The 25,736-nt window shown below is 45.3% G+C and overlaps 2 protein-coding genes across 4 annotated transcripts in view; one reads left to right on the forward strand and one right to left on the reverse strand.

The window, feature by feature from the left end:
• Positions 1–547: 547 nt before the first annotated feature.
• On the reverse strand, positions 548–10,051 carry OXSM (3-oxoacyl-ACP synthase, mitochondrial). Of its 3 annotated transcripts, none has more exons than XM_069212026.1 (3): positions 9,924–10,051; positions 4,966–5,963; positions 548–1,843 (listed from the first exon to the last, which is right to left on the reverse strand). In XM_069212026.1, exons 2-3 carry the CDS (start codon positions 5,931–5,933, stop codon positions 1,441–1,443), a joined length of 1,371 nt encoding a protein of 456 aa, XP_069068127.1. In that variant the 5' UTR covers positions 5,934–5,963; positions 9,924–10,051; the 3' UTR covers positions 548–1,440. The 3 variants fall into 3 exon arrangements, with proteins under 3 accessions (XP_069068127.1, XP_069068128.1, XP_069068125.1); XM_069212027.1 differs by lacking the exon at positions 9,924–10,051 and adding an exon at positions 9,572–9,731; XM_069212024.1 differs by lacking the exon at positions 9,924–10,051 and adding an exon at positions 6,192–6,333 and having other exon boundaries at positions 1,291–1,843.
• A 109-nt stretch (positions 10,052–10,160) lies between these two features.
• Positions 10,161–25,736, forward strand: part of NGLY1 (N-glycanase 1) — a 177,905-nt gene continuing 162,329 nt past the window's right edge. Inside the window, exon 1 of the mRNA XM_069212023.1 lies at positions 10,161–10,297. Coding sequence (XP_069068124.1) covers positions 10,194–10,297 — 104 coding nt within the window. The 5' untranslated portion in view covers positions 10,161–10,193. The remainder of the gene's footprint in view (positions 10,298–25,736) is intronic.

Here is a 25,736-nt window from a genome sequence, read left to right on the forward strand (position 1 = left end):
TGAAGAGGCTGAAAGGTAAGGTTCATGCAGTCCCTATAGATGACTGCAATACCCCCTCCTCTTGCCATCCCTCTATCTAATCTGGCAATTCGATAACCAATAGGTAATGCCAGGCTAATATGTCCTTGCCATTCCAGCTGTGATCATTTATTTATCCGGCTGCCTACACTTGAACTTTAAGGGACATACACTTGACATTGGAATGCTATTAAAGTATCTTAGATAACTAGATAATTTATGGTGTGTTTCTCCGACACCATCAAAGATGGGAGGAGGCAGTCATTAACCTATATGGATTTTCGGTATGGCTTGACAGTACACTGTTACCTGACTTTTTATCCTTGACCAAAGTTATTCTACGTTTCTTTGCTTCCACACACATCTATTCCCACGCTATTTACTTGTAATGCTTCACATTACCATCCAACATTCCTTTAAAGCCAGACCTTCTGGCATTGTCAATGCTTGTTTACATGTTTGTAATTTTTTTAATTTTTTTTTTTATAAATATAACTTGTGCGGTGTCCATTTTACTGCAGTGAACAAATAGGAATTATTTTCTTTTATTAAATCAATTGAGTTATTTCTTTAAGCTTTAGGTGGCAATTCACTTTGCAAACAAGAGTGGGGAATATTTGAAAGAGCCTCAGCTTGTCCCATTTCCCAATAATAACAATACACACCCTTAAAACATGGTTGCATAATCTTCTCAATGTGTGATACAGTTAAGGTGAGATAAATAACGAGGTTGTGTCACCAGCAATTATGACCAGCCAATTATACCTTTGTGCAGAAATGGTGTGATACAGAATGTCAGGGATTGCCACTTCTTGATTGGCTGGGAGATGGAAATACTCCTTACTCCATGTATGGACAATGAATAGCAGCTTTCAGGTTCAAAGGGCATGTCTGAACAAATCTGTATACACTCAAGCATCCCATTGGCAGATCTACCTCTACAATGGCCAATCAGAAGCATCACAGAGCCCATGTACTCAAAAATCCTGTGGCTATAGCTCCCCATTCCTTGGAGACAAGCCGTTCATAACTGGTGTCCTAAATCTTAACATGAATATATCAAGGCATTTTGCTTGCAGTCATTGTCGACCTGACCATCAGATCTACTCATCTGCACCTCCCACTCCTGAAACAGTAGAAACAGAGTGCACAACCCTTCTCATCACTGTTAAATTGACTTGTTGTGGACTTATAAAGTAAAATGGGACGAAGTCCAAATGGAAGTGATGTGCAAACCAGCCTGAGCGAGGCAGCAAGATACTATGTATCTGCATTTGATCGGCAGATGCCTCAGCCACATGGCTTAGACTTGGGACTACAATTGAGGTACTTTGCGGGAATCGTAATTTTGTGCCTAAGCCCAGAGGTATCACCCTCTGCGGACATTTCAACACTTACAAACCAAGCGCAAGCAGCCACAACCTATACATTCCCAACACACAGGGAGGCATTGGTGCCACCAAAGCCAAAGGAATTGCTGAGAGCGATTCGCCTTCTGTCACTTTCCCACTTTTGCGCTACGACTGGCACATAATTCAGATCAAACTCTGGGTCTGTCTCGTCCAGGTTGAGGGTGGGTGGGAAGGTGCCATGGTAGCAAGACAGAACAGTGAAAGCAGCCTCGATAGCCCCCGCTGCACCGAGCAGATGCCCTGTTGCTCCCTTTGTCGCAGAGACAGCTAGGGAGTAGGCATGTTCTCCAAAGAGCCTCTTGATGGCTTGGTTCTCAGCAGCGTCCCCTAGTGGTGTTGATGTGGCATGCGCATTAATGTGGCCTACATCTTCTGGGGAAATTTCAGCATCTTTGATTGCTGCTGCCATGCATCTAAAAAACAAACAAAACAAAAAAATGTAAAGATGTGAACTGTATTGGCAATAAAACAACCTCGAAGGACGAATCGTTACACGTGGTCATACATTTTGCAATAACGCACTTATGTCCTAAAACATTAAGCGAACTGCAACAATAAATATTGTGACGAATATCTAGGGATTAATGTTTTTTCTAATAAAAAAAAAGTTTGTGAAAATAGAAAAGGCAATTGACATTCAGTGCAAAATAATGATGACAATTTTAAATAATGCATGCACAGAAAACTGGCCCGATCTTGGTAGACACTAGTGGTGAACCAACTATTTTTGGTCCCTACTCTTGCCTGCTCCCCTTATATCCTACCTGCAGCTTTACATGTTAAGCTTGTTTTGATCCCACCCTGGGACTCCAAACTTTTGACTTCTCCCTATATTCTGGTGTCTGGCACAACACCCAGTAGGATGTATTGAAATAAGCTTCAAGCTTAAAGGGGATGAGGACACACGAACTGATGAACAAAGGGTTTGATGTTAGGGTGTCACGAGCAATCACAGCACAGACTTGAGGACTGCATTGTAGGGGAGTGGTGAGGTGCCCAGAGTCACTGTACTCCATGATGCTCAGGAATTAAACCTTCTGTTTTGGCTTTTTCTTTAAATGTGTTGTTTCCTTGTAAAATGCTAATATTTAGGTTACAGAAAAGGGATGGTTAAAAAGCGCGGTGCTTCACTGAAATATTACATTCTACAGAAGTGCAGTGCTGACCTCACGATGATCAGAACTATTTTTAAACCCCTTACAACATTGGAAAGTGGGATCTCTTGTAAAGTAATATTCTTGGGGTGAGTGAGTGCATCTATGTGAAAAGAATAAAGGTTGTCCCATGACAAAAACTGATTTTTAACTCGTGTTTCTTTTCCCAAAAGGACCCTAAGCACTCACTTGAAGTACTGAGGAAGACAGCAGTTGTAGGGCTTCAAGCTCTCATAACTATATGGGCCATTTCCTATAATGTGGAGTAAATAACAATGCGAGAGAGCCTGGTTCATTCGTTGAAGATGGAACGAGCTCAGAGGGTGGACTGACTTTGCAAAAGTGCTAGGAACTCCTGGAACCAAGCTTATAGAAGTGCCTTCCTTTCTGTGAAGATGAATGAGTCATACTACAAGTAAAACTGAGTCAAAATCAACCACTTCATGGATGCAAAATTGAGTAACAGATTGATAGTACCAATTGGCTTGGTCATTCAAAGTTTACTGACAAGCCAAGCATTTGCACACCCAATAGGTGTCGCCTTTGGAACCTATTTACTTTGCCACTTCCTTTTGGCAATGTTGTACAGTGCCAGTATAACGCTGTGCATCATGGCCAAAAATAAATACCAAAGAAAGGGTGCAATGATGCAGCCAGTTAATTTTCAAGCCATTTTTCTTCATTCACTGATCCAAGATATTTTTTATTTGTTTTTTACACATGCGCAAAGTCCCTTTTTTGTTTTTAAGGCAGATTTTCTGGCAATAACCTGCTGCCTGGTTATGTCCCGCACCCCCTCACCCCCCAAGGAAAGACCGAGCTTGGAGGATCAGCGGGAGGAGCACACAAGGGGGTAAGCAACAGAGTGTGGGAGAGGCAGGGAGTTTGGTGGGGGGGGGAGAGCCACACAAGAGAGCTCGCACCACAGGGGAGACAGCAACCCGGAAAGCGGTGGTCTGTATTACGGGGACATAAGCTCACCAGGGAGAGAGCTGGAAAACACATGCCCTCTCATGGATTTCCCAAGATAAAAAGAAAACAAAGAGGTCCCAAAAACTGAGCAGTAGAAGGATCCAGTCTGTCAGAGAGTTGGTAAAGAGGATATGCTCCAGAGGAGAGACAAACTTATGATGGGCAAGCTGGGTCAAAGAAAGCCATTGAATAAGAAGTAAGCAAATGAACGTGCCAATAAAGCCAGCCAGTAGTAAGCAAGGTGCGGAATATAACCTCCGTAAGTTATTAGCAAGCCCACAATAGATCTTTTGCAACCAGACATGTTAAGCTGTCTAGTAGGCTTGACCTATAAATAAATCACATCACTGGAGGAAAGCAGAAAGTTGCTGAATATAATTTTGGAGTAAGGAATATCTGAGTGAGAGAACAAAATGTAGTATGCCTCCCTTTTTTCCCCAATTAAGATGACAAGAAGTTTAATACCCTGGGGTGCTTTGAGGATCGCATCCTTATTGGTGTTTACATTTGTATGTAGCAAGCAAAGTGCAGGTAAGCTACAGAGGTCGTCTCTGGTATAAGACAGAAGATCGGATGATGACCTGAAGGAAACACACTTGCTTTACCCAAATCAGGAAAGGATGAAGATTAGGGGGTCATTTAGTAATCTTTTCTTCCAGCAGTAAGAAACGAGTAGGGCTGGTTAGACTAATGAAAATGAAATCTGAAATATGGCAAAGGTGACACGAAGAACAAAAAACAAGAGACCACCGTTTTGTATTAGGAAACAGGCACTACCTTTCACAATTTTTACTTAAAAAAAAAAAAAAAAAAAAAAAAAGAGAGAGAGAGAAAAAGAAATCAAGCTTATTGTTTGGTCAAGGTCCCGGTGGAACGCACGGGCAAGTGAATGCCTACATCATCAGGTTGTTTTTTTGTTCTTTTAACTATAAACAACCTTTGGGTCAGCATTATATTTATTTATGTATATATAATATATAGATATTTACATACACAAACATAATACATTAATTTGGCTATCCCGGTGAAACACACAGGTTAGTGAATGTATCCATTATCAGGTTTTTGTTATTTTTGGTTCAGCTAGATAGATATATATATATATATATATATATAAATAAATAAATAAATAATCGAGAGATTTACACACACACACACACAAACATATTACATTAATTTGGCTATCCCGGTGAAACGCACAGGTTAGTGAATGCCCTCATTATCAGGTTTTTGTTATTTCTGGTACAGCTATATATATATATATATATATATATATATATATATATATATATAAAAATAAAATCGAGAGATTTACAGATTTACACCCACACAAACATATTACATTAATTTGGCTACCCGTATGTTTGATGTTCACTCTCCTGACAGATGAACTTCAACCAAGTGTTTACCTGTAAGCACCATCTCCATCAGGGCTTGGCGCTGTAATATGACAGGCATCACCGGACAGGCCATAACCCAAGATCTCAGCATAAGTCCTGGCATTTCTCTTCTTTGCATGCTCGTATTCTTCCAGTATAAGCACAGCTGCCCCCTCTCCCATCACAAAACCTTCCCTTTCAGGATGGAAAGGACGAGACGCAAGCTTTGGAGAGGTATTAAAGTTGGTACTCAGTGCTCTAGCTCTTGCAAAGCCTGCCAAAGACAGAGGATCAATGCATGCCTCTGCCCCTCCAGCAAGCATTACATCAGCATCTCCATTGGAAATAAATCGAAAGGCATCACCAACAGCATGGGCCCCGGTGGTGCACGCTGTGGAGACTGCGTGGTTGGGTCCTTTAAGCTTGTGGCGGATGCTGATATGACCGGCAGCCATGTTGATTAGAATCCTGGGCACGAAGAATGGACTGACCTTGTTGTAACCTTTTGCTCTGAAGAGCAGTGCCGTTTCTGAGATCTCACCCAGTGGAACCATCCCCATCCCAATGGCCACACCTGCGGCTAGCTGGTCTTCCCTACACTGAGGGCTCCATCCACAGTCCTTCATTGCCAGCTCCGCAGCCCCGATGGCCATGATGGTGGCAGATGACATGGCTTTAACCTCAGTCCTTGAAACATAGTTTTCCTCCCTGAAATTCTCCTCACCATCTCCTCTTGGCACGCAGGCAGCCACTTTACAAGGAATGTTCTTGTACTCCTCCCCTTCGAGGTGCACTATTCCACTCTCACCTTGGACCAGGCGGTTCCACACCAATTGAGTGCCAACCCCAAGTGGAGACACCAACCCAACCCCTGTAACTACAACCCGTCTGCGGAGTCTGAAATGAGGCGTGGTGCTGTTAGCTCTCATATGTTGAAATTGTGGGTGATATAGGTTAAAATGCAGTATTTTCCGTGAGGATCTTGTGCAGCAAAACATTGTGGATACTTTATAGGCAAAGGTATTTTCCTGGAAAACAAAAGACAAATAGTAAAAAAAAAAATCGCTTTACCAACTAAGAACAAAAAAAATAAAAAATGCAAAAAAAAAAATCCTGCATAAGTTAAAGTGCTACAAAAATGAGGATAAGTGCTGTTGAGCCACCAATAGTACTAATTAAACTCTAGACAGGTTTATTAGGCTTTGGAATTTCTGCTCTGTGGCATGACAAGCCCAGATTTAACAGAGAATACTAACCCAGATCCAGCCAAACATCCATGGAAATGACTATCGCAGGCTCTAGGACTTCCTTCACTCTACTTCCAATGCTTTTCTTCCTGACCACATACTGAATGGTGCCTGGACGACGCCTTCATCAACACATCAAAACAGATCTAATTACCCCAAGTTAAATGGTATTTGCTCGTCCATTTGTGGCTTTTTATTTAGAAACTTATCATTTTAATTTTACCCCGTCCTCTTTCCCCTCTTCTTATTGATGCAGGACTACACAAACCACAATGAAGGAAAAAAAAAAAAGTATTTGGCAAGACAGGTAGGGCTTTCTGTATAGCACTTGCACATAGAGATGTACACAATGCATAAGTCTGCACTCACAAGCAGACACAGCAACAAGCATCCATAACGATGCAAATGCGTAGTTGCCTATTGATACAAAACATCATAGACCCCGAACATAAACACAACACATGTAAGTTACCCACGCACACCGCAATCAATAGATGGTTTAAACAAGCATACACCTGGACCCTCATTAAGATGTTGGCAGTGTGGAATGCTGCAACTGTCTCAGCCATTCTGGCACTATTTACTGCAGTTTGTCTGCATTCCTTGTTCCACAGCAGGCACAAAGGGAGGTAGAAATGGTGCTGATATTCTTGTTGCTTTTATTAGTTGGGGCTGCACCCGAACCGTTGAGCACAAATTAAGAGGCAGACAATTAACATTGATCAACGCTCATTGAAGAGAATTGCGCAAAGCCCACTAATGCTATATTATGGTGTTAAACAAGAAATTCTATATCCGGAGCGGAGGCGGGGATTATGCAGTCCTTTCTTCACTTTATTACAATCAGCAAGTTCAACCATAGCAAAAAACATTAAAACTTCAAGTCCCATGATGCTAACACATAACCATAAGTAGCTGACGGGTGCAGTCCTTCCTCTTTCTTCACTGCTGCCCGTAAGTTAAGTCCTTGCTCCTTCTCGTTTCTGTACAGGGGTTTCGGGGATTGCCTTGTGGCGCAAACGCTTGTTGTCTTTGTTGATTTTGCTGACTTCTATTTGCCTTTCCTGTTGTTAGTACGCATGTGGCTTTCCTCGCATACTTGACATTCTGCCTGTTGTGCGTGCAGTAGGCTGCGGCCCAAGCACATGAAGCGGTGACACCTGTTCACCACTGGAGGCGCTCTTGCTCTTCTTTCTGCGTTCTGTCAATTCAGCGCTTCGCGCGCTGCATTGGACTATTGTGTAAGGGCTTCTCAGGACCCAGCCCTTGGTGTTTCCTAATTTCCGTGGCCCCCAACCCTCGCCGACACCGCGCTGCGGAACATGCAAGTTAATCCTGCTTGTTAGTCTCCCTTAGGGGAACCTTCAGGGTTATTTTCTTGGCCATATCCCTTATTTCATTATCAGAGCACAGCGAGGGGGCTGCCCTATTTATGTTGGGTTGGGCGTTTATTTGTGCTCACACGTACGTTTGGCATCTTTTTTCTGGTCTGGCCCGGGGGCCTGCTCCACCCTACATTATGCTAGTGTGATCTTTTTCTCATATATATTTTTTATTTTGGTATTATGTCTCCGACTACACCTTCTATGGATTCTTTTGTGGATCATTCCTACACTCCCTCTTTGGGGACGGAGGAAGTCAGGCCTCCCAAATGCCACCTTCCGGAGGGCATGGATAGACTCCTTTCGCAGGCGGTGGTGAAAGCCTTAGCACCCCTGCAAGATAGGGTGGATAGGTTAATGGACCAGGTGTCCAATTCTCCTGGTGTATTTGGGGACCCATATTTACGGGCTGGTACCTCCAAGGCATCTTCTTCCTCTAGGAAGCGTGACGCGGGCACCTGGAAGGTTTCGCCAGATTGAGGGAAACTTTTCACAAGAGTGCGTGGACGCTTGGACCTGTACCCTGCCAGGGAGATGTTGTACCCGGAGAGCATGACAGCACTGCTGCCCTTGCGCTGGATCCCTTTGTGGGATCGCCCCGTTCTGGGGGGGGGGGTGACTCCGATGATGAGGGCTGATCAGACGAGGGACGCGTTATGGGTAGACCTTGGCACCCATCCGCGAATACCTCAAGTGTAGAGGAAGATGGTTGGGATGACTTGGATATGTTCGATCCGGGGGACATTTATCATCCTCGATCCTCTGAAAGGGTCCCTAATACCAAAGTTGCGACTTACGTTGCCAAGGCCATTCGCCACCCCTTGGAGAAGGAGGTTCGGGCCCGCCATTCGGGCAGAATGTCCTAGGCTGGCGCTTGAGGACAAGGTGGCGGCTACGCCTTTTTTGGATCCGAAATAATGCACTTTTTCCCCCAAATATGTGCGTGATCCCAAGAAAGGGATCGATCGTTCCTGGCGGGCTTGTCAGGATAAACTCTTGGTTGTCCTGGGACCCTGGCCCAAGATTATTGAGTTGGTCGAGTCATCCAAGGTATCAGGAGAATCCTTGCAGACGGATTTGGTCGCTGAATGGGTGCAAAGAGTGGTTTGTCTGTTGGGCAATGCCAATTGCGCCATATCTACAGAGAAGTGTTGGTCCCTCTTGATCAAGACTGACCCCAAATTGGGAGAATTGGCTTCCTCAGAGGCAGGCGCGGTCACTCGAGGCAATCTCTTCGGGGACCCCTTTGTGAAAGAGTTGGGGAGGTTTGTGTCTATCTTTTCCACTCTGGACAAGGCGCAATCCTCTATGCGCAAGATCTTTCCGGGGAAGGTTTTCTCCTCCGGCTGTCCCCTGCAAGCAGGCCCCGCCAGATCTCAGGGACGCCGCAACAACGGTTGGAATGACGGAAGACAGGGGGTGTTCTTCCCCAACAGAGGTTCCGGTAGAGGACGTTCCTCATGCTTGGCCTTGTTGCCCACAAAGTGGCATTAAGAGTTTTAATTGCTCTGCGCCGCAGTATGCACCCTAACCTTTGAGCACAAATTAAGAGGCAGACAATTAACATTGGTCAGCACTCATTGAAGTGAATTGCGCAACGCCCACTAATGCTATACTATGGTCCTAAACAAGAAATTCTAGCTTTGAAAAAACAGCATACATAATGGGTGACTGACCGTTTTTAAAAAAATATATAATTTTTGGTGTTTACACTAACAAGACCGACAAAGATGTGGCCACTGTGAGAATTAGCTGATGTCAGCAAGAGGAAAGCTTCAACTATACACAAACCTCAAATCTCACATATTGAGTCCTAGTGTGATAAGAAGCAAAGGCTCACTTCTGCCACCATATTCACCAGCCCTCGTCTTTAATCCCCACATCGTATAAAACACTTTATCATTTAAAGGCGAAATTTCGGCCTAAGCCTTTTAATCGCACAACTGTGAGCTGCTCGACCTTCAGGTATTTTAAGTGTAGCATTAAATTGGGAATAACACTGCTTACATAAGCATGGGTGGAAAGGTACACCCGCTGTTCCCACTAATCCCTCCCGATAGTACCACACAACTGGAGAACACGCTGAGCAATTATTCACGTGCAAATCAAAGTTGGTTGAAGAAGTGGCCCCTGCTCAGGCCACCTCCGCCAACATCAACGCGTCACCTGATGCTACTCTCGCGAGACGAGCGCGAATGCAGCTACGTACGCCCGTAAACAATGGACGGCCAGGCATGTCTATGGCGGCCATCTTGAAAGTGAACTCTGACTCTACAGCATATTGAAGTCACTGAAAGAAAATTAACGCAGATTTTTTTTTTTTTTCAAACACACTTAGATGCGTGAAAGTGAAGGTTACCAGGTAGCCTCATCCACTATGTGAAACTGTTTTTGAAAAACAACCACACGGGCCTGTCCCTTCCTGTACTTCTGATGTTATCAGCTTGTTCTTCCAAGATGGCGCGCGCGGCCCCCTTTCTACGCCCATGTCACAATCACAGTGAGTCATCCAGCATCTGAGTGGTCCGCGTCCTCGAGCCGAGCTCTGCCAGATTCCGTCCGGAGCCGCGTTTCTTCCGCTGCGGTCGGGGCTCCATCTCCTTAGCGTTCCCCGCGCCGCTGACCTGACATGGCCTCTGCCTCTTCGGCTGTTAGCGAGCTGTGCCAGAACGAGCGCGGAGTCTTCCTGGACGCTTCCCAGCTGCTGCTCACTTATGCCGACAACATTTTGAGGTGAGTGGCGCGAGCAGGCGCTGGACCGCTGGTATGAACGAGCGGTTCCAGCTCAGCTGACAGACGTCATGAGCTACCAACGGACAGACACAGAAAGAAGACTGTCACTGGTAACGTCATGGAAATAAAAGTGGGACAATTCGCTGAACCAAAAGAATGGGTAAATGTACCCCAAATGGCCATTTCGTAATTGATATTTTCAATAGTCTGTTAGAGGGTTTGTTAGCACTTTTATCATCCCATGAAACGGACTTCTTCGCAACTCGTGGATTTAACCTGCCTCCGCCTGCACTCAGTAACGGTAGAAGTTAGGTCCTAGTTTTTCATTGTCCACGTGTCGATAGCTGAGCTTAGCCAGCCTAATTTGTGCTTACATTACTTCGACCTGCAGTACTCTGGAAGGGGCGTGGCCTATGTAGCTATGGGCGTGTCCTAAACTTGTAAACCACTCTTCTGCGACTTCTATAGTGTGCAATGGTATAGTTAGGTTCACATTTCACACACACAAAACCATACAAATTCAGCAGTTATGAATTATCTGAGAAGTTATAGATATACTTATGTTGAGAAACTATAACAAGTGCTTTAAAGTTACTTTACGGCACAAGTTAGAGTTTCTTCAGATAAGTAAAACTATAACTGCTGAATTTCAGTGGTTTTGTGTGTGTAAATTGTGAACCTAACTATAACATCCCCGTAACTTTTTTTTTTCCAGTGAATTTTATGTTTTTTTTTTTTTTTTTAAACATAAAGTAATATTTAATTACCAAATGTTAATCCAACTACCTCAGCGCATGGCCTTCTGCCTGCAGCCAACCCCACCTGCATGCACTAACGCCACCCAACATGCAGCTAAAGGCTGTGCAAGGCATGGGGTTGGCCAAAGGGCCTGGCCTTTAGTGAGGACCTACAGCCAACCCTATGTGCGATTGGGGGGGGTGTGAGTGGTTTTTAAAAAAATGTTTTTATTATGCTTTGGATCTGTGGATCCACCGCAGAGTGACACTGGGGGCCATACTGAGCACCATGCTGTATCCACAGATCCTCGTCTAGACCCAAAAAACAATTTGAGCAATTTTATGCCCATGAGGAATCCCTCAGAGACCACTCCATCTGTCCTATGTGGTCGGGATAACTGACCCCTTATGTCATTTTGCACTATGCCCCCACTCACCCATTTACTCCGGGCCCAACCAAGAAACAAAACAGCGGCAGCTACTTTTCTGTCATTTTGCCGTCAGCCAATCAGGGTCTCACTTTTAGCTCCAGGTCTGCGGATCCCCCGCAGGTGGTTCCGCGGCCCTAGATATACATAAGCCTTTTTCCTTTAATAACTCCAAAACTACTGAATACATTTACAACTAATCATAAAAACACTCTTTCTTGGCCAAGATCTAGCTTTCTGCCAAAGTTGGTGTAAATCTGTTCAGCGGTTGGGACTATAGACATGTCTAAAATTCCCTATGGGAAATTGCATCTGGAAAATAAGTTTTGGGACCTCCCCCCCCCCACCCCACTTGGACAAATCTCCCCAAAGCTTTCCACACAACAGCTGAAGTGAGTGGCAAACTAGTTTTGAAAATGTCATTAAGATTCATCAAGCAGTGCCAAAGTTATAGGCAAAACAAAAAATCCCTTGCCTATGGAAATTAGGTCCTAACTGTACCTACTGATTATCGCCAGTAGATGAGACATATATGTTCAGGTCTATTCGTTTTGCTATCAGTGGTTAGCTGTGTAAGATAAATAAGTAATACCAATGACTTTGTTGTAAATAATATGGAAAATGTTTTAATTCTGAAATTTTGAGATTCCGCATTAAACATTACTGAGGCTGTGAAAGGAGTAGTGCTCTTCATTTATGCCCCTTTCTCGCCACCTCTCCATCTGCTGATCTTGCTCCTCATATCTTTCCTTTTCAGCACCCTGGTCTCACTCCCTCCTGAATTTCTCATTCACTTCGGCTCTTCTCATTCACTTCACCACCTCAACAAACCCACTCACCTGTAAACACTGCATTTTTGTTTTTGCTCTTAATATTTTGACAACCTGTATTTCATTGAAACACATTGGCAGAGAATCACAATTGCAAATGGAACACGTGACAGCTGCTCTGTGCTGTCTGCAGAGAAGCCACAAATTGGATGATCATGGATTCTGAGCACCTTTCTTACCCACTGATATGCAATGTGAGAAGCTCACACTGCCTTCAGTCTTATCTCCAGAACTGTCAATAGTAGTTCCTTATCAACATAAGGAGGCAACTTAGTTGAAAGAATACACTACATAAGAGTAATATGCTACAAGGAAAAAATACAAAAAGTCACATCATCCTGGAAATAGCAAATATTCTTAGAATGTAAGATTAAGTAAAACATGAACTAGAAACCAGAACTAAATCACTGACATGGATTACCTTACCATTTTTTATATTCATTGTCCAAAAAGTTATCATTGTTTTTACCTTATAAAGTTAAGGACATGAACATAGAGCTCAAGAGGGACCCATTTCAATGTCCCCAGGATGGGCCCAGTTAAAGTTCTGTCTAGTACAGTACTTGTATCAACATAATCCTCTTTCCTGGATTCTCAGAAACATCATTACCAGCTAGCACAGTCTCAAAAGAGAAATAATTTCTTAATTTGCCATAAGAATGCATCCACAACCATTAAATACCAGTATCAGAATGTCCTACACACCTTCCTCTTCTATCACAATATTTTCATCATTTACTTTGGAATTTTTAAATATCTGAGACTGTTCCTCAGTAATGTGAATCAAATTTCATCTTGACGACACCTCCCATCAACAACTTGTACAAAACCCTTGGTTATGGCTTTAATCTTCAGTGGTCCTTTAAAACCGAATTTGAGTTTATCACCTTTTGCCTTTAAACAAAACTCAGTTTTTTTTATTATTCAGTCCGATGTGTTAGTACTCCTTCCTTTTTTAGGTTGAGCCTAAACAGAGCTTACAATGTCGCTTAGCAACCTGTTGTAGATGGTTTGTGAGGTTCAGCTCCATCAAGTCATTGTGATTTGAGTATGCCAGTGTCCTTTAAAAACCATTGCTAGCTGCTGGGAAATCTTACTCTTTGTCCCACCTTTTTAGGTCGAGCCTAGGCAGTGCGCAAGCGCTGTCTCTCGACATGTTGTAATCTACTTCTGTGGGCCTAAAACACGCTCATCTCACGCCCATCACTTTCATTCGTTCCTTGGCCTGCCTTTCTAAATTCCCTTGATTATGTATGTCAATGCTTTATGTTGGTCCCGCCTTGAGGCTGCTTTGTTATCGCCTTGGAGACTGACCTTGTTATATGGATTATTGAACAATCTTCCACATAGCTTAGTGTGGTGCACAGTTCTTTTTTCTTTTGCCTCTCCACTTCGCGCTACGTTGGCCATATGTTGCTTCTTCCATGTTTTAGGCATGCCACTGTTCGTTTGCGGTGTCTGTGCATAAAGGCTGCAAGTTGGAGGGGAGTTCTTTTTAATTAATTTAATATTTTTTTTTAAAAAAGGTTCATATAGCGCAAACTCGTTTGGATGAGCGCTTTACATAAGGACATGAAGTTTCAGATAGCACACACTCAATCGGAAGATAGCTTTACATGACTACGTGAAGGTTCATGTAGCGTGACCTCGATCTGAGGAACGCTTTACATGAGTACCACTTAACAAGTTTAGCAGTTGAAAAATATACAAACTGGAGTATTTAACACAAAAATCCACAAAGCAGCTCTCCCGGCACAGCAGGATATCCGATACTACAATGTTCACTGCACTCTGGGAAACTCACCCTATAATGCTTTGCGGGACATTTCTTTTTAGAAATATTTTTGATCATAACTCAGTCTCAGGTGGTCCTACGAAAATGGGATCACCACCAAACCATTCAACATGACGCGCTCTTTTTGTCTAAGTCATCTCTGCGTTCCCACACTAAATTAGTGGGGACTCCAAAATAGTAACCTCTCCCACCATTCAGTGTCTTTTTAAGCTTTCTCATGGCTGGAACTTCTATTTTACAGCTGGGAGTAGTTTTTGTTTGAAGGGCCTTGTTTGTAATATTATTGCAGTAGGCCTGGTAGGCCTTAAAATGTGTAAGGTGCTACATCCTCTAGGAGTTACATATATGGTTACACTGCATTACTTTCTGCCATTCTTTTTTCATGTTGTTATGCCCTTTAGAAGCTGGCTATACGGTTACATGACAATGCTTCTTACAAATGCTATTTTATTAGGGGGTTCTCTCTGGGCTGTTCTGAGAATTACAGTCAAGACACTACCATATTTGCTGTACTCAGAAACTTGGCCCATAATAATTTGCAGGGCATTTCTTTTTCAAACCATTTGTGCCCATAACTCAGCCTGTGGTGGTCCTACAACAGTGGGACCACCACCATACCGTTCAGAACAATGCACTGTTTCTCTCTAGGTCATTTCTGGGCCCCCACACTAAGTTGGTCTTTTTAAGATTTCTCATGGCTGGAACTTTTGTTTTACAGCTGGGAGTAGTTTGTGTTCTAAGGACCTTGTTTGTAATAGTATCGCAGTAGGCCTTCTAGGCCTGAAAATATGTAAGGCACTACGCCCTGTAGGGGCTACATATATGATTGCACTGCATTACTTTCTGCCACTCTGTTTGCATGTTGTTATGCCCGCTAGAGGCTGGCTATATGGTTACATGACCGCGTTCCTTACAAATATTATCTTTATAGTAGTGTCCTGTAGGGGCTATTTTTAGCATTACAGTCAAGAGACTACAATATTTGCTGCACTCAGAAATTGTCCCATAATGCTTTACGGGTGTTAGAAATGGGGTCTTTGGTTGACAGTCAGGTTACCCCCTGTTCAAGCAAGGACCCTCACTCTAGTCAGGGTAAAAGAGAATCACCCTCAGCTAACCCCTGCTTACTCCCTTGGTAGCTTGGCAGAGCAGTAGGCTTAACTTCAGAGCGCTAGGTGTAAAGTATTTGTACCAACACACACAGTAACTTAATAAAAACACTACAAAATGACACAACACCGGTTTAGAAAAATAGGAAATATTTATCTAAACAAAACAAGACCAAAACGACAAAAATCCACCATACACAAGTCAAGTTATGAATTTTTAAAGATTAAACTCAAAAATAGCGCTTAGAAACAAAAATGCTTCGATGAGATGTTAACACGGCGTCGTGACGGAGTCGTTCCCAACAAGCCGACACCAGCGGCGCCGGACACGGAGTCGTGTAGACCCCCAAGTACAGTACCTTTGGTGAAGAGTGAAAATAAGCCGATGCGCGAAGTCGGAGATCGCGGTGTCTGTGCGAAACGTTGAATCCGCGCACCTCGAGCGGCGTCGGTCACGACGTGGTGCGGCAACTTCCACGGAGTTGCGGACTTCAGCGGGGCTGCTGCGGCGTCGGGCCTGCGAAGAGCGTCACGTTCCAGCGAAGGTCACGGCGTCAGGTGCAGGCGGCGTTACCGGATTCAGCAGCGGCGTCGGTCCGAAGTCGATTTCCTTGGATTCCACCAGCTTTCCTTTCAAGGGCCCAGGGACTGGATAGGGCACCACTTGTCGGGGCAGGAGTCTCTCCAGAGACTCCAGGTGCTGGCAGAGAGAAGTCTTTGCTGTCCCTGAGACTTCAAACAACAGGAGGCAAACTCTAACTCAAGCCCTTGGAGATTTCTTCACAAGATGGAAGGCACACAAAGTCCAGTCTTTGCCCTCTTACTCTGGCAGAAGCAGCACTGCAGGAAAGCTCCACAAAGCAGTCACAGGCAGGCCAGCACTTCTTCCTCAGCTATCAGCTCTTCTCCAGGCAGAGGTTCCTCTTGGTTCCAGAAGTGTTTCTAAAGTCTGTAGATTTGGGTGCCCTTCTTATACCCATTTTAGTCTTTGAAGTCACCTTTCTTCAAAGGGGACTCACACCTACATGTGAAATCCTGCCTTGCCCAGGCAAGGCCTCAGACACACAGCAGGGGGTTGGAGCCGGCATTGTCAGAGGCAGGCACAGTCCTTTCAGATGAGAGTGACTACTCCACCCCTCCCTCCTAGCAGAGATGGCTAATCAGGAAATGCAGGTTACCCGCCAGCCCCCTTTGTGTCACTGTCTAGTGCGAGGTGAAAAACAACCCAACTGTCAAACTGACCCAGACAGGGAATCCACAAACAAGGCAGAGTCACAGAATGGTTTAAGCAAGAAAATGCTCACTTTCTAAAAGTGGCATTTTCAAACGCACAATCTTAAAATCAACTTTAGTAAAAGATGTATTTTTAAATTGTGAGTTCAGGGACCCCAAACTCCACATGTCCACCTACTCTCTAGGGGAATCTACACTTTAATCATATTTAAAGGTAGCCCCCATATTATCCTATGAGAGAGACAGGCCTTGCCACAGTGAAAAACGAAGTTGGCAGTATTTCACTGTCAGGACATATAAATCACATTACTATGGGCCTCATTCTGAGGCCGGCGGGCGGCGGGCGGCGCCCGCCTGGCGGGAACCGCCATATGGCCGCTCCGCGGTCGAAAGACCGCGGAGGCCATTCTGGCTTTCCCGCTGGGCTGGCGGGCGACCGCCAGAAGGCCGCCCGCCAGCCCAGCGGGAAACCCCTTCCCACGAGGAAGCCGGCTCCGAATGGAGCCGGGGGAGTGGGTAAGGTGCGACGGGTGCAGTTGCACCCGTCGTCAATTTCAGTGTCTGCTAAGCAGACACTGAAATTATTTGTGGGACCCTCTTACGGGGGCCCCTGCAGTGCCCATGCCATTGGCATGGGCACTGCAGGGGCCCCCAGGGGCCCCACGACACCCCATACCGCCATCCTGTTCCTGGTGGGCGAACCGCCAGGAACAGGATGGCGGTATGGGGTGTCGGAATCCCCATGGCGGCGCAGCAAGCTGCGCCGCCATGGAGGATTCAGCAGGGCAGCGGAAAACCGGCGGGACACCGCCGGTTTTCCTGTTCTGACCGCGGCCATACCGCCGCGGTCAGAATGCCCTGCGGAGCACCGCCAGCCTGTTGGCGGTGCTCCCGCCGACCCCGACCCGCCGGGGTCAGAATGAGGCCCTATATGTCCTACCTTATCCATACACTGCACCCTGCCCTTGGGGCTACCTAGGGCCTACCTTAGGGGTGCCTTACATGTAAGAAAAGGGAAGGTTTAGGCCTGGCAAGTGGGTACACTTGCCAAGTCGAATTTACAGTGTAAAAATACACTCACAGACACTGCAGTGGCAGGTCTGAGACATGATTACAGAGCTACTTATGTGGGTGGCACAACCAGTGCTGCAGGCCCACTAGTAGCATTTGATTTACAGGTCCTGGCACCTCTAGTGCACCTTACTAGGGACTTACTAGTAAATCAAATAGGCCAATCATGGATAAACCAATTACATACAATTTACACAGAGAGCATATGCACTTTAGCACTGGTTAGCAGTGGGAAAGTGCTCAGAGTTGAAAAACCAACAGCGGCAGGTCAGAAAAAAATAGGAGGCAGGAGGCAAAAAGATTCAGGATGACCCTGCATAAGCAAAAGTCCAACAACGGGGCATTCCTTTTCCAGATTTTTTTTCCCCATGACTCACCGCACAATGTGCTCATTTTGTCTAGGTCATCTCAGGGTCCCCACACTAGGATGGGGGTAAGGGGCTCCAAAATAATAATTTGATTAAAAAAAATAATAATAATAATGGCATTTTTTGCTGCTAATAGAGAAAGAAGGTACATGGAAGTGCTTTAGTTATATTCAAGGCCACTGGAAGTATGTGGCAGAGAGGACCGACTTATGTGGCAGGGTTGACCAATTTATATGGCAAGAAAAGTCCAGTTATGTATTCACAATGCCAGTAGCTCTAATTCAAGCAAATGCGAGACCTATTGCATTGCAAATGCTTGTACTTTTTTGTCTCCTCCCAGGAGATTGGACCAACTACTATCTATATTCACTGCTCACTATTTTAACATGCATTCAGAGACTACTTTGATCTTGCAACTGGAGCGGAGTGCTCGTCTTTCTGAGCTCTGCTATAAACAGGTCGCATTTGTTTATTTATGGTTTCTGTAAGGCACATTTTACTTATTTCTGCTTGGTTCACGACTAAAACGTGGTCATTTAATGGCACTTTTCTTTTATGTGTGTGTGTTGCACTGGTGAATGCAGCATTCACCCTTCCTACCTCCTCCCATGTCACTGCATGCCCGACCCCACTTAATCCTTGCATCAATACTCCAGACTTTGAATTATGTGTCATATTTCCAGATGTGTTTAGAAAAGTTAGCAAGATATATCTTTGTTGTAACTGGCACAGTGACATGTCCAAATGGCGGCTACGTCGTACACACCTCAGGCGCGTCTTCTTGTATTTCAACACTCCTTGTTGAGTCAACAAGGCAGCACTTGGGCACGCTTTTGAAGTCTGCAGCAGCTGGTGAAGAACCCACAAAGACCAGAAGCAGTTCGTCCTTGCCATGGCCGCCGCGCACTCTCTGCTATGAAGGCTGCAACTTCTTCAGTCATACTGGCCACACTGAGCTAAATGCTCAAGAATATTTTCAGTGTGCTGCTGAGGGCTTGGAGGAAAGTTCAGTATCTTCCCATGTTAGGAGTCTGGGATGTGTTAAAGTTGTTTATGGATTATGTGGTTGCAGCTGCCGTACAATCGCAGTGACCCTGCTTTCGAGTATTTTATCTTATTGTATAATAATTTAACCCAGTATGAATTATTCACTCTCTAGTGTGCTTACTTCACATTGATGACAGTTTCAGGACATACTTAAACAGCATGCAGCATTAAGCAGACTACACATTCCAGTTAGTCTGAGTAGGCCACAGGACGTCTCTTGGGAAAGTCGGAATCGCTGTTGGGGTGAGGATAGGGAAGTTGTGAGGAGGGGCTGCGGGTGGGTGGAGTTGGAGGGAGGTTCGGCAATGGTCAGGGTGTACAGTCTGTATCACTGCAGGTAGTGGCTCCAGTAAAGGTGCACAGTTTGTGTCATTGAATGGGAATGTTCTGGTCAGGGTGCAGAGTGGACATCATTACAGTCATTCAAAATGCATGACCCAGCAGGTGCACTGCGTTCATTCCTTGAAGACCTTATTCCTCAGCTCATGGACTATACAATGAGGATGTAGTTAACAGCAGTAATACCATATTCAGCTGGGTGACTCTGTGAGCTATAGAGTGACAGCTGAGTTTTTCAGTGATCTGCAGGCCACAAGTTTGAGTTCAGATTTGGCTGTCAATGTTGCCAGTGTTTTGTGATCGTGTTATGTTCTGCCTATTGCTGTTTATTTCTACTTCTTGCACATCTGCTGTCAACCAAGGTCCGTGATGCTTACTGGTCACACTGCACTTTTTTTTATTAGTCTCGTAGCCCTCCGTCCCCCCACTTACTCTTCTGCATGCATGGGATCTGCAGTATTGCATTCTTCTCTGGCTTGTGGAAACCTGCCTACTGCCGGGAGCAACCTCTGTACATCTACCTTGCTGCCACCACCACCACCACCATCTGCCGCCTAAAGCTGCCTGCAGTACCACCCCTCTAATCCATGGGAAATGGTCTGCTATCCTATGCAGCTTTCACCCCTATATATTCACCATGCCACATAATTCCACTACACATGTACACTCCACACCACAGAATTTCACTACTAACAATTGCAATTCAAACTACAAATTTCAGCTCCACACCACATTCATCTCCTACATGCCAAACCAAAACACATAGATAATACATTGTCATTTACAACACCAATAGCTCTAACTCTCACAAATGTGAGACCTATTGCATTACAAATGCTTATTTTGAATTATAAGTCATTCTATGTTTCAATCTTATTTTCCAAAGGACACTCTTCAGAGATATCTGTACAATCCAACAACCAACCTGATCATGATCAAGTGTTGCTTACTCTTGATATAGGCAATAGAAATGGTGCCTTCCCCTTTGAAGAATGTTGTGCATTATGATAGGCCCTACATTTTGTCTCTAATAATCTCCAAATATCAGTATTTGCAGTGAGTACAGATTGAATAGCCCTTTTCAGTATCCTGTAAGCACACTCCACATTACCATTAATTTATGGCCTGAAAGTGACATATTATAGCGCTTCACATCATTCATTTTCAGAAATTCTTCCATCTGACCATAAATGTACTGCGCTCCATTATCTGCAACAATTTCTCTAAGTGTACCTTGATTAACAAAAACTCTTCAAAAACTCAATTCCCGTATTATTTGTGACTTCTACAAAAGAGAATTAAGGCCCTCATTCCGACCTCTACGGTCTTGACGAGAGACCGCTGAGGTCCCTCCGGACTGAAGACTGCCAGTGTTGGCGGTCTTCCGCCAACCATATTATGACTGGTGGCGACCCTCTGCCATTTTCTGGTTGGAGAGCCACCAACAGCCATGCTGGCGGTCGGTGGTGCAGTGGAGGTTGCTCCTCCGTCACTGCCACGTCATCAGAACACCGCCCACCGAATTACATGCCAGTATTCGGCGTGGCAGTGTTCTGGTGACAGGGTGCTGGCGGTGAAGCAGCCCCCATGGAACCCGTTCCCTCTCAGAGGATCACCGAAGCAGGTAAGGTGATCGTCCGAGAGGGGAGGAGATTTGGGGGGTGTTGTGTGCGTGAATGGGGGTGTGAGTGTTTAGAGGGGGGGTGTGGGTGCGTGTATGTTTGCAGGGGGTGTGATGTGTGTAGTGGGGATGTAATGTGCATGTATGTGTATGTGTGTGAGTAGTGTGTGCGTGAGTGGGGGGGTGGGAGGTATGTTTGGGGGGGCCTGTGAAGGTTCACAATCCATGAAATCCATGGTGGTATGCGGGGTCATGATCCCGCAGGCGGATTAGTGACGGCCGCCGGGCTGGAGACCGTTGTCTCCAGCCTGGCAGTCGTTACCGCCGTGGCAGACTGTGTGGTACATTGGCGGTTTGGCATGTGCCAAACCGCCAATGTCATAATGGGCCGGTAATTACCACTAATGAGGGCCTAAATCTATTTAGAACAATAGGCCATGGGAACTATCAAATACAGCTTATCTTGTGGTAAAGCATTTAGTGGATATGCAAAATCCAGCACCACTTCCCCCTCAGCACCACATGGAAAATAGGCAGTATTCAAAGGTGTGGTTTGGAGTTTCCAATGTTTGTTGAAATTCAGGCATACATTATATAGATTCAATCAGTATTTGACTTTCTTGTTCATCACTAGTCACCATAAGTACTTTCTGCAAACTTTCTTGTAGCTTTAAAGCCAATTTGTCTCTTGTGAGCTAACCTTATTAACTTATTTCAAGTAGCACAGTTTTATTCTTTCTAATATAATGCTGTTTTCCAAGGTAAGGGCAGCCGAACCATGTGCAAAATTCTTTAAGCACCCACTCAGTTTTTTCACAGTAGGCCAATCCTTGACAGCGACCTCAGACACTTGCTACAATATAGCATCTTTCTGTGTACCAAAAAACCTTTCACTTTCACAAATAATTTTACACCCAGCCGCCAACACATCCACAGCTGCACCAGTACACTCGCCCAATTCATAACTTCCATTCCATTACAATGTCCAGTTCAATAAACCAACATAATCCAAAGGAGACAGAGCCCTCTGCTGCCAATGTTGATAGCTTCCTTGCCTATCTAAGAGGGCCATTCCTATTTGCTTTAAAAGGACTCTCACCCACTAGGGTTATTAGTGGCATACTTCATCATTGAGTCCTCACCCAGATACTTTCTGTATCTGGGTGGGCTCAACTTGGATAGTCAAGGGAACACTTAGTTTTCCCTGGGGAGAAATCTACAAATAAAATTGCCTAAAAGCATCCCTTTGTTTCTGAAGTGTATTCTTAGGTACTTTGTGAAGTTTAAAAATGTAAGGTGATGTTGTAGAAGCATACCATGAACTTCAACATCTGTGATTCAATGTGTTTCAACCATGCAGTTTTGCCCCTTATGGCCAAGTGTCTTTCTTCCGGACCAAACTACTGATCCCCAAGCTGACTTTATTCGGGCCACTATAGCTATGGTGTAAAGAAATGGCTCCCTGTTGCAGTTACCCCCCACTTTTTGCCTGATGCTGACTTGACTGAGAAGTGTGCTGGGTCCCTGCTAACCAGGCTCCAGCACCAGTGTTCTTTCACCTAAAATGTACCATTGTCTCCACAATTGGCACAGCCCTGGCACCCAGGTAAGTCCCTTGTAACTGGTACCCCTTGTTCCAAGGGCCCTGATGCCAGGGAAGGTCTCTAAGGGCTGCAGCATGTCTTATGCCACCCTAGTGACCCCTCACTCAGCACAGACACACTGCTTGCCAGCTTGTGTGTGCCGATGGGGAGAAAATGACTAAGTCGACATGGCACTCCCCTCAGGGTGCCATGCCAACCTCACACTGCCTGTGGCATAGGTAAGTCACCCCTCTAGCAGACCTTACAGCCCTAAGGCAGGGTGCACTATACCACAGGTGAGGGCATAGGTGCATGAGCACTATGCCCCTACAGTGTCTAAGCAAAACCTTAGACATTGTAAGTGCAGGGTAACCATAAGAGTATATGGTCTGGGAGTCTGTCAAAAACAAACTCCACAGCTCCATAATGGCTACACTGAATACTGGGAAGTTTGGTATCGAACTTCTCAGAATAATAAACCCACACTGATGCCAGTGTTGGATCTATTAAAAAATGCAGACAGATGGCCTCTTAGAGATACCCCCTGTATTTTACCCAATTTTTCAGTGCAGGACTGACTGGTCTGTGCCAGCTTGCTGCTGAGAGACGAGTTTCTGACCCCATGTGGTGAGGGCCTTTGTGCCCTCTGAGGACAGAAACAAAAGCCTGCTCTGGGTGGAGGTGCTTCACACCTCCCCCTGCAGGAACTGTAACACCTAGCAGTGAGCCTCAAAGGCTCAAGCTTCGTGTTACCATGCCCCAGGGCACTCCAGCTAGTGGAGATGCCCGCCCCCTGGACACAGCCCCCACTTTTGGCGGCAAGTCCAGGAGAGATAATGAGAAAAACAAGGAGGAGTCACTGGCCAGTCAGGACAGCCCCTAAGGTGTCCTGAGCTGAGGTGACTCTGACTTTTAGAAATCCTCCATCTTGTAGAAGGAGGATTCCCCCAATAGGAATAGGAATAGGGATGTGCCCCCCTCCCCTCAGGGAGGAGGCACAACGAGGGTGTACCCACCCTCAAGGACAGTAGCCATTGGCTACTGCCCTCCCAGACCTAAACACACCCCTAAATTCAGTATTTACGGGCTCCCCAGAACCTAGGAAACTAGATTCATGCAACCTAAGAAGAAGAGTACTGCTAAGCTGAAAAACCCTGCAGAGAAGACGGAGACACCAACTGCTTTGGCCCCAGCTCTACCGGCCTGTCTTCCCACTTCTAAAGACACTGCTCCAGCGACGCTTTCCCCAGGGACCAGCGACCTTTGAATCCTCAGAGGACTGCCCTGCTCTAGAAGGACCAAGAACTCCTGAGGACAGCGGCCATGTTCACCAAAGACTGCAACTTTGAAACAACTTGCGTTTCCCGCTGGAATCGTGAGACTTGCTACTCTGCACCCGACGCCCCCGGCTCGACTTGTGGAGAACAATCACTTCAGGGAGGACTCCCCGGCGACTGCAAGACCGTGAGTAGCCAGAGTTGCCTCCCCTGAGCCCCCACAGCGACGCCTGCAGAGGGAATCCCGAGGCTCCCCCTGACCGCGACTGCCTGCTCCTCAGATCCCGATGCCTGGTAAAGACTCTGCACCCGCAGCCCCCAGGACCTGAAGGATCTGAACTCCAGTGCAGAAGTGACCCCCAGGAGGCCCTCTCCCTTACCCAGGTGGTGGCTACCCCGAGGAGCCCCCCTTGCCCGCCTGCATCGCTGAAGAGACCCCTTGGTCTCCCATTGATTTCAATTACAAACCCGACGTGTGTTTGCACACTGCACCCGGCCGCCCCCGCGCTGCTGAGGGTGTACTTTCTGTGTGGACTTGTGTCCCCCCCCCCCCCACCCCCCCCCCCCCGGTGCCCTACAAAACCCCCCTGGTCTGCCCTCCGAAGACGCGGGTACTTACCTGCTGGCAGACTGGAACCGGGGCACCCCCTTCTCCATTAAAACCTATGCGTTTGGGGCACCACTTTGACCTCTGCACCTGACTGGCCCTGAGCTGCTGGTGTGGTAACTTTGGGGTTGCTACCTTGGACCCAAACTTGAACCCCGTAGGTGGTTTACTTACCTGCAAGAACTAACAAACTCTTACTCCCCCCAGGAACTGTTGAAAATTGCACTGTGTCTAGTTTTAAAATAGCAATATGTGATTTATGTGAAAAGTGTATATGCTATTTACTAATTCAAAGTTCCTAAAGTACCTACCTGCAATACCTTTCATTTGAAGTATTACATGTAAATCTTGAACCTGTGGTTCTTAAAATAAACTAAGAAAATATATTTTTCTATACAAAAACCTATTGACCTGGAATTGTCTCTGAGTGTGTGTTCCTCATTTATTGCTTGTGTGTGTACAACAAATGCTTAACACTACTCCTTTGATAAGCCTACTGCTCGACCACACTACCACAAAATAGAGCATTAGAATTATCTCTTTTTGCCACTATCTTACCTCTAAGGGGAGCCCTTGGACTCTGTGCATGCTATTTCTTACTTTGAAATAGTACATACAGAGCCAACTTCCTACATATGAGTAATGTACTATTTGTGCAATGAATGAGCTATGTGACTCAAACTAATTACAGCATGCACTGCATACAAACTGTATTGAGAACATTCCTCTGAGTATTTGTGGGTCAGAGACATTATTGAAATAGGTCTGTTTGTTTGGGGCTGTTGTCCACCCTAAGGAACATAAGTACCTATATTTATGACTGTGTCTTTCATTCTACTTGCTACAACACCGAGGCCTAATTTCCAGCATGTTTGCTACAGGCCAGGCTTCAAATATCCTTTCAATTACACACTCCATAGGGCATCCAAGAGCCGGATGCACAGGTATGTTTTTCACCAAGGGATTCTAAGTGACATCAAATAGACAAGAGTGAATGTCAAGTTGTCTAGAATGGAGAATATAAGTCAGAACCCCCAGGTGAAAAACATCCCTGTAACTCAGATGCTCATTGTAGGAAGCTGGCTCTGTATATACTGTACCAAAATGAGGAATAGTGTGCACAGTTTCCCCAGAGGATTAACAAAGGCTAAAGTAGATAATACTAGTGCTCTGTTTGTGGTAGTGTGGTTGAGCAGTTAGGCTTATCTGAGGATTCTGCAAAGGATTTGTTGTACACACACAGTCAAGAAATAAGGTACACACTCAATGACTAACTCCAGGCCAATGTTTTTATATAGCAAAAATATACTTTATTTCTTTATTACTAGAAACAAAAGGTCTTTGTTGCAGGTAAGTACAATTGTAAATAGGTATCAAGCATATGCATCAAATGA

This window comes from Pleurodeles waltl, chromosome 10 (assembly GCF_031143425.1).
Source record: "Pleurodeles waltl isolate 20211129_DDA chromosome 10, aPleWal1.hap1.20221129, whole genome shotgun sequence".
NCBI classification, from domain to species: Eukaryota; Metazoa; Chordata; class Amphibia; order Caudata; family Salamandridae; genus Pleurodeles; species Pleurodeles waltl.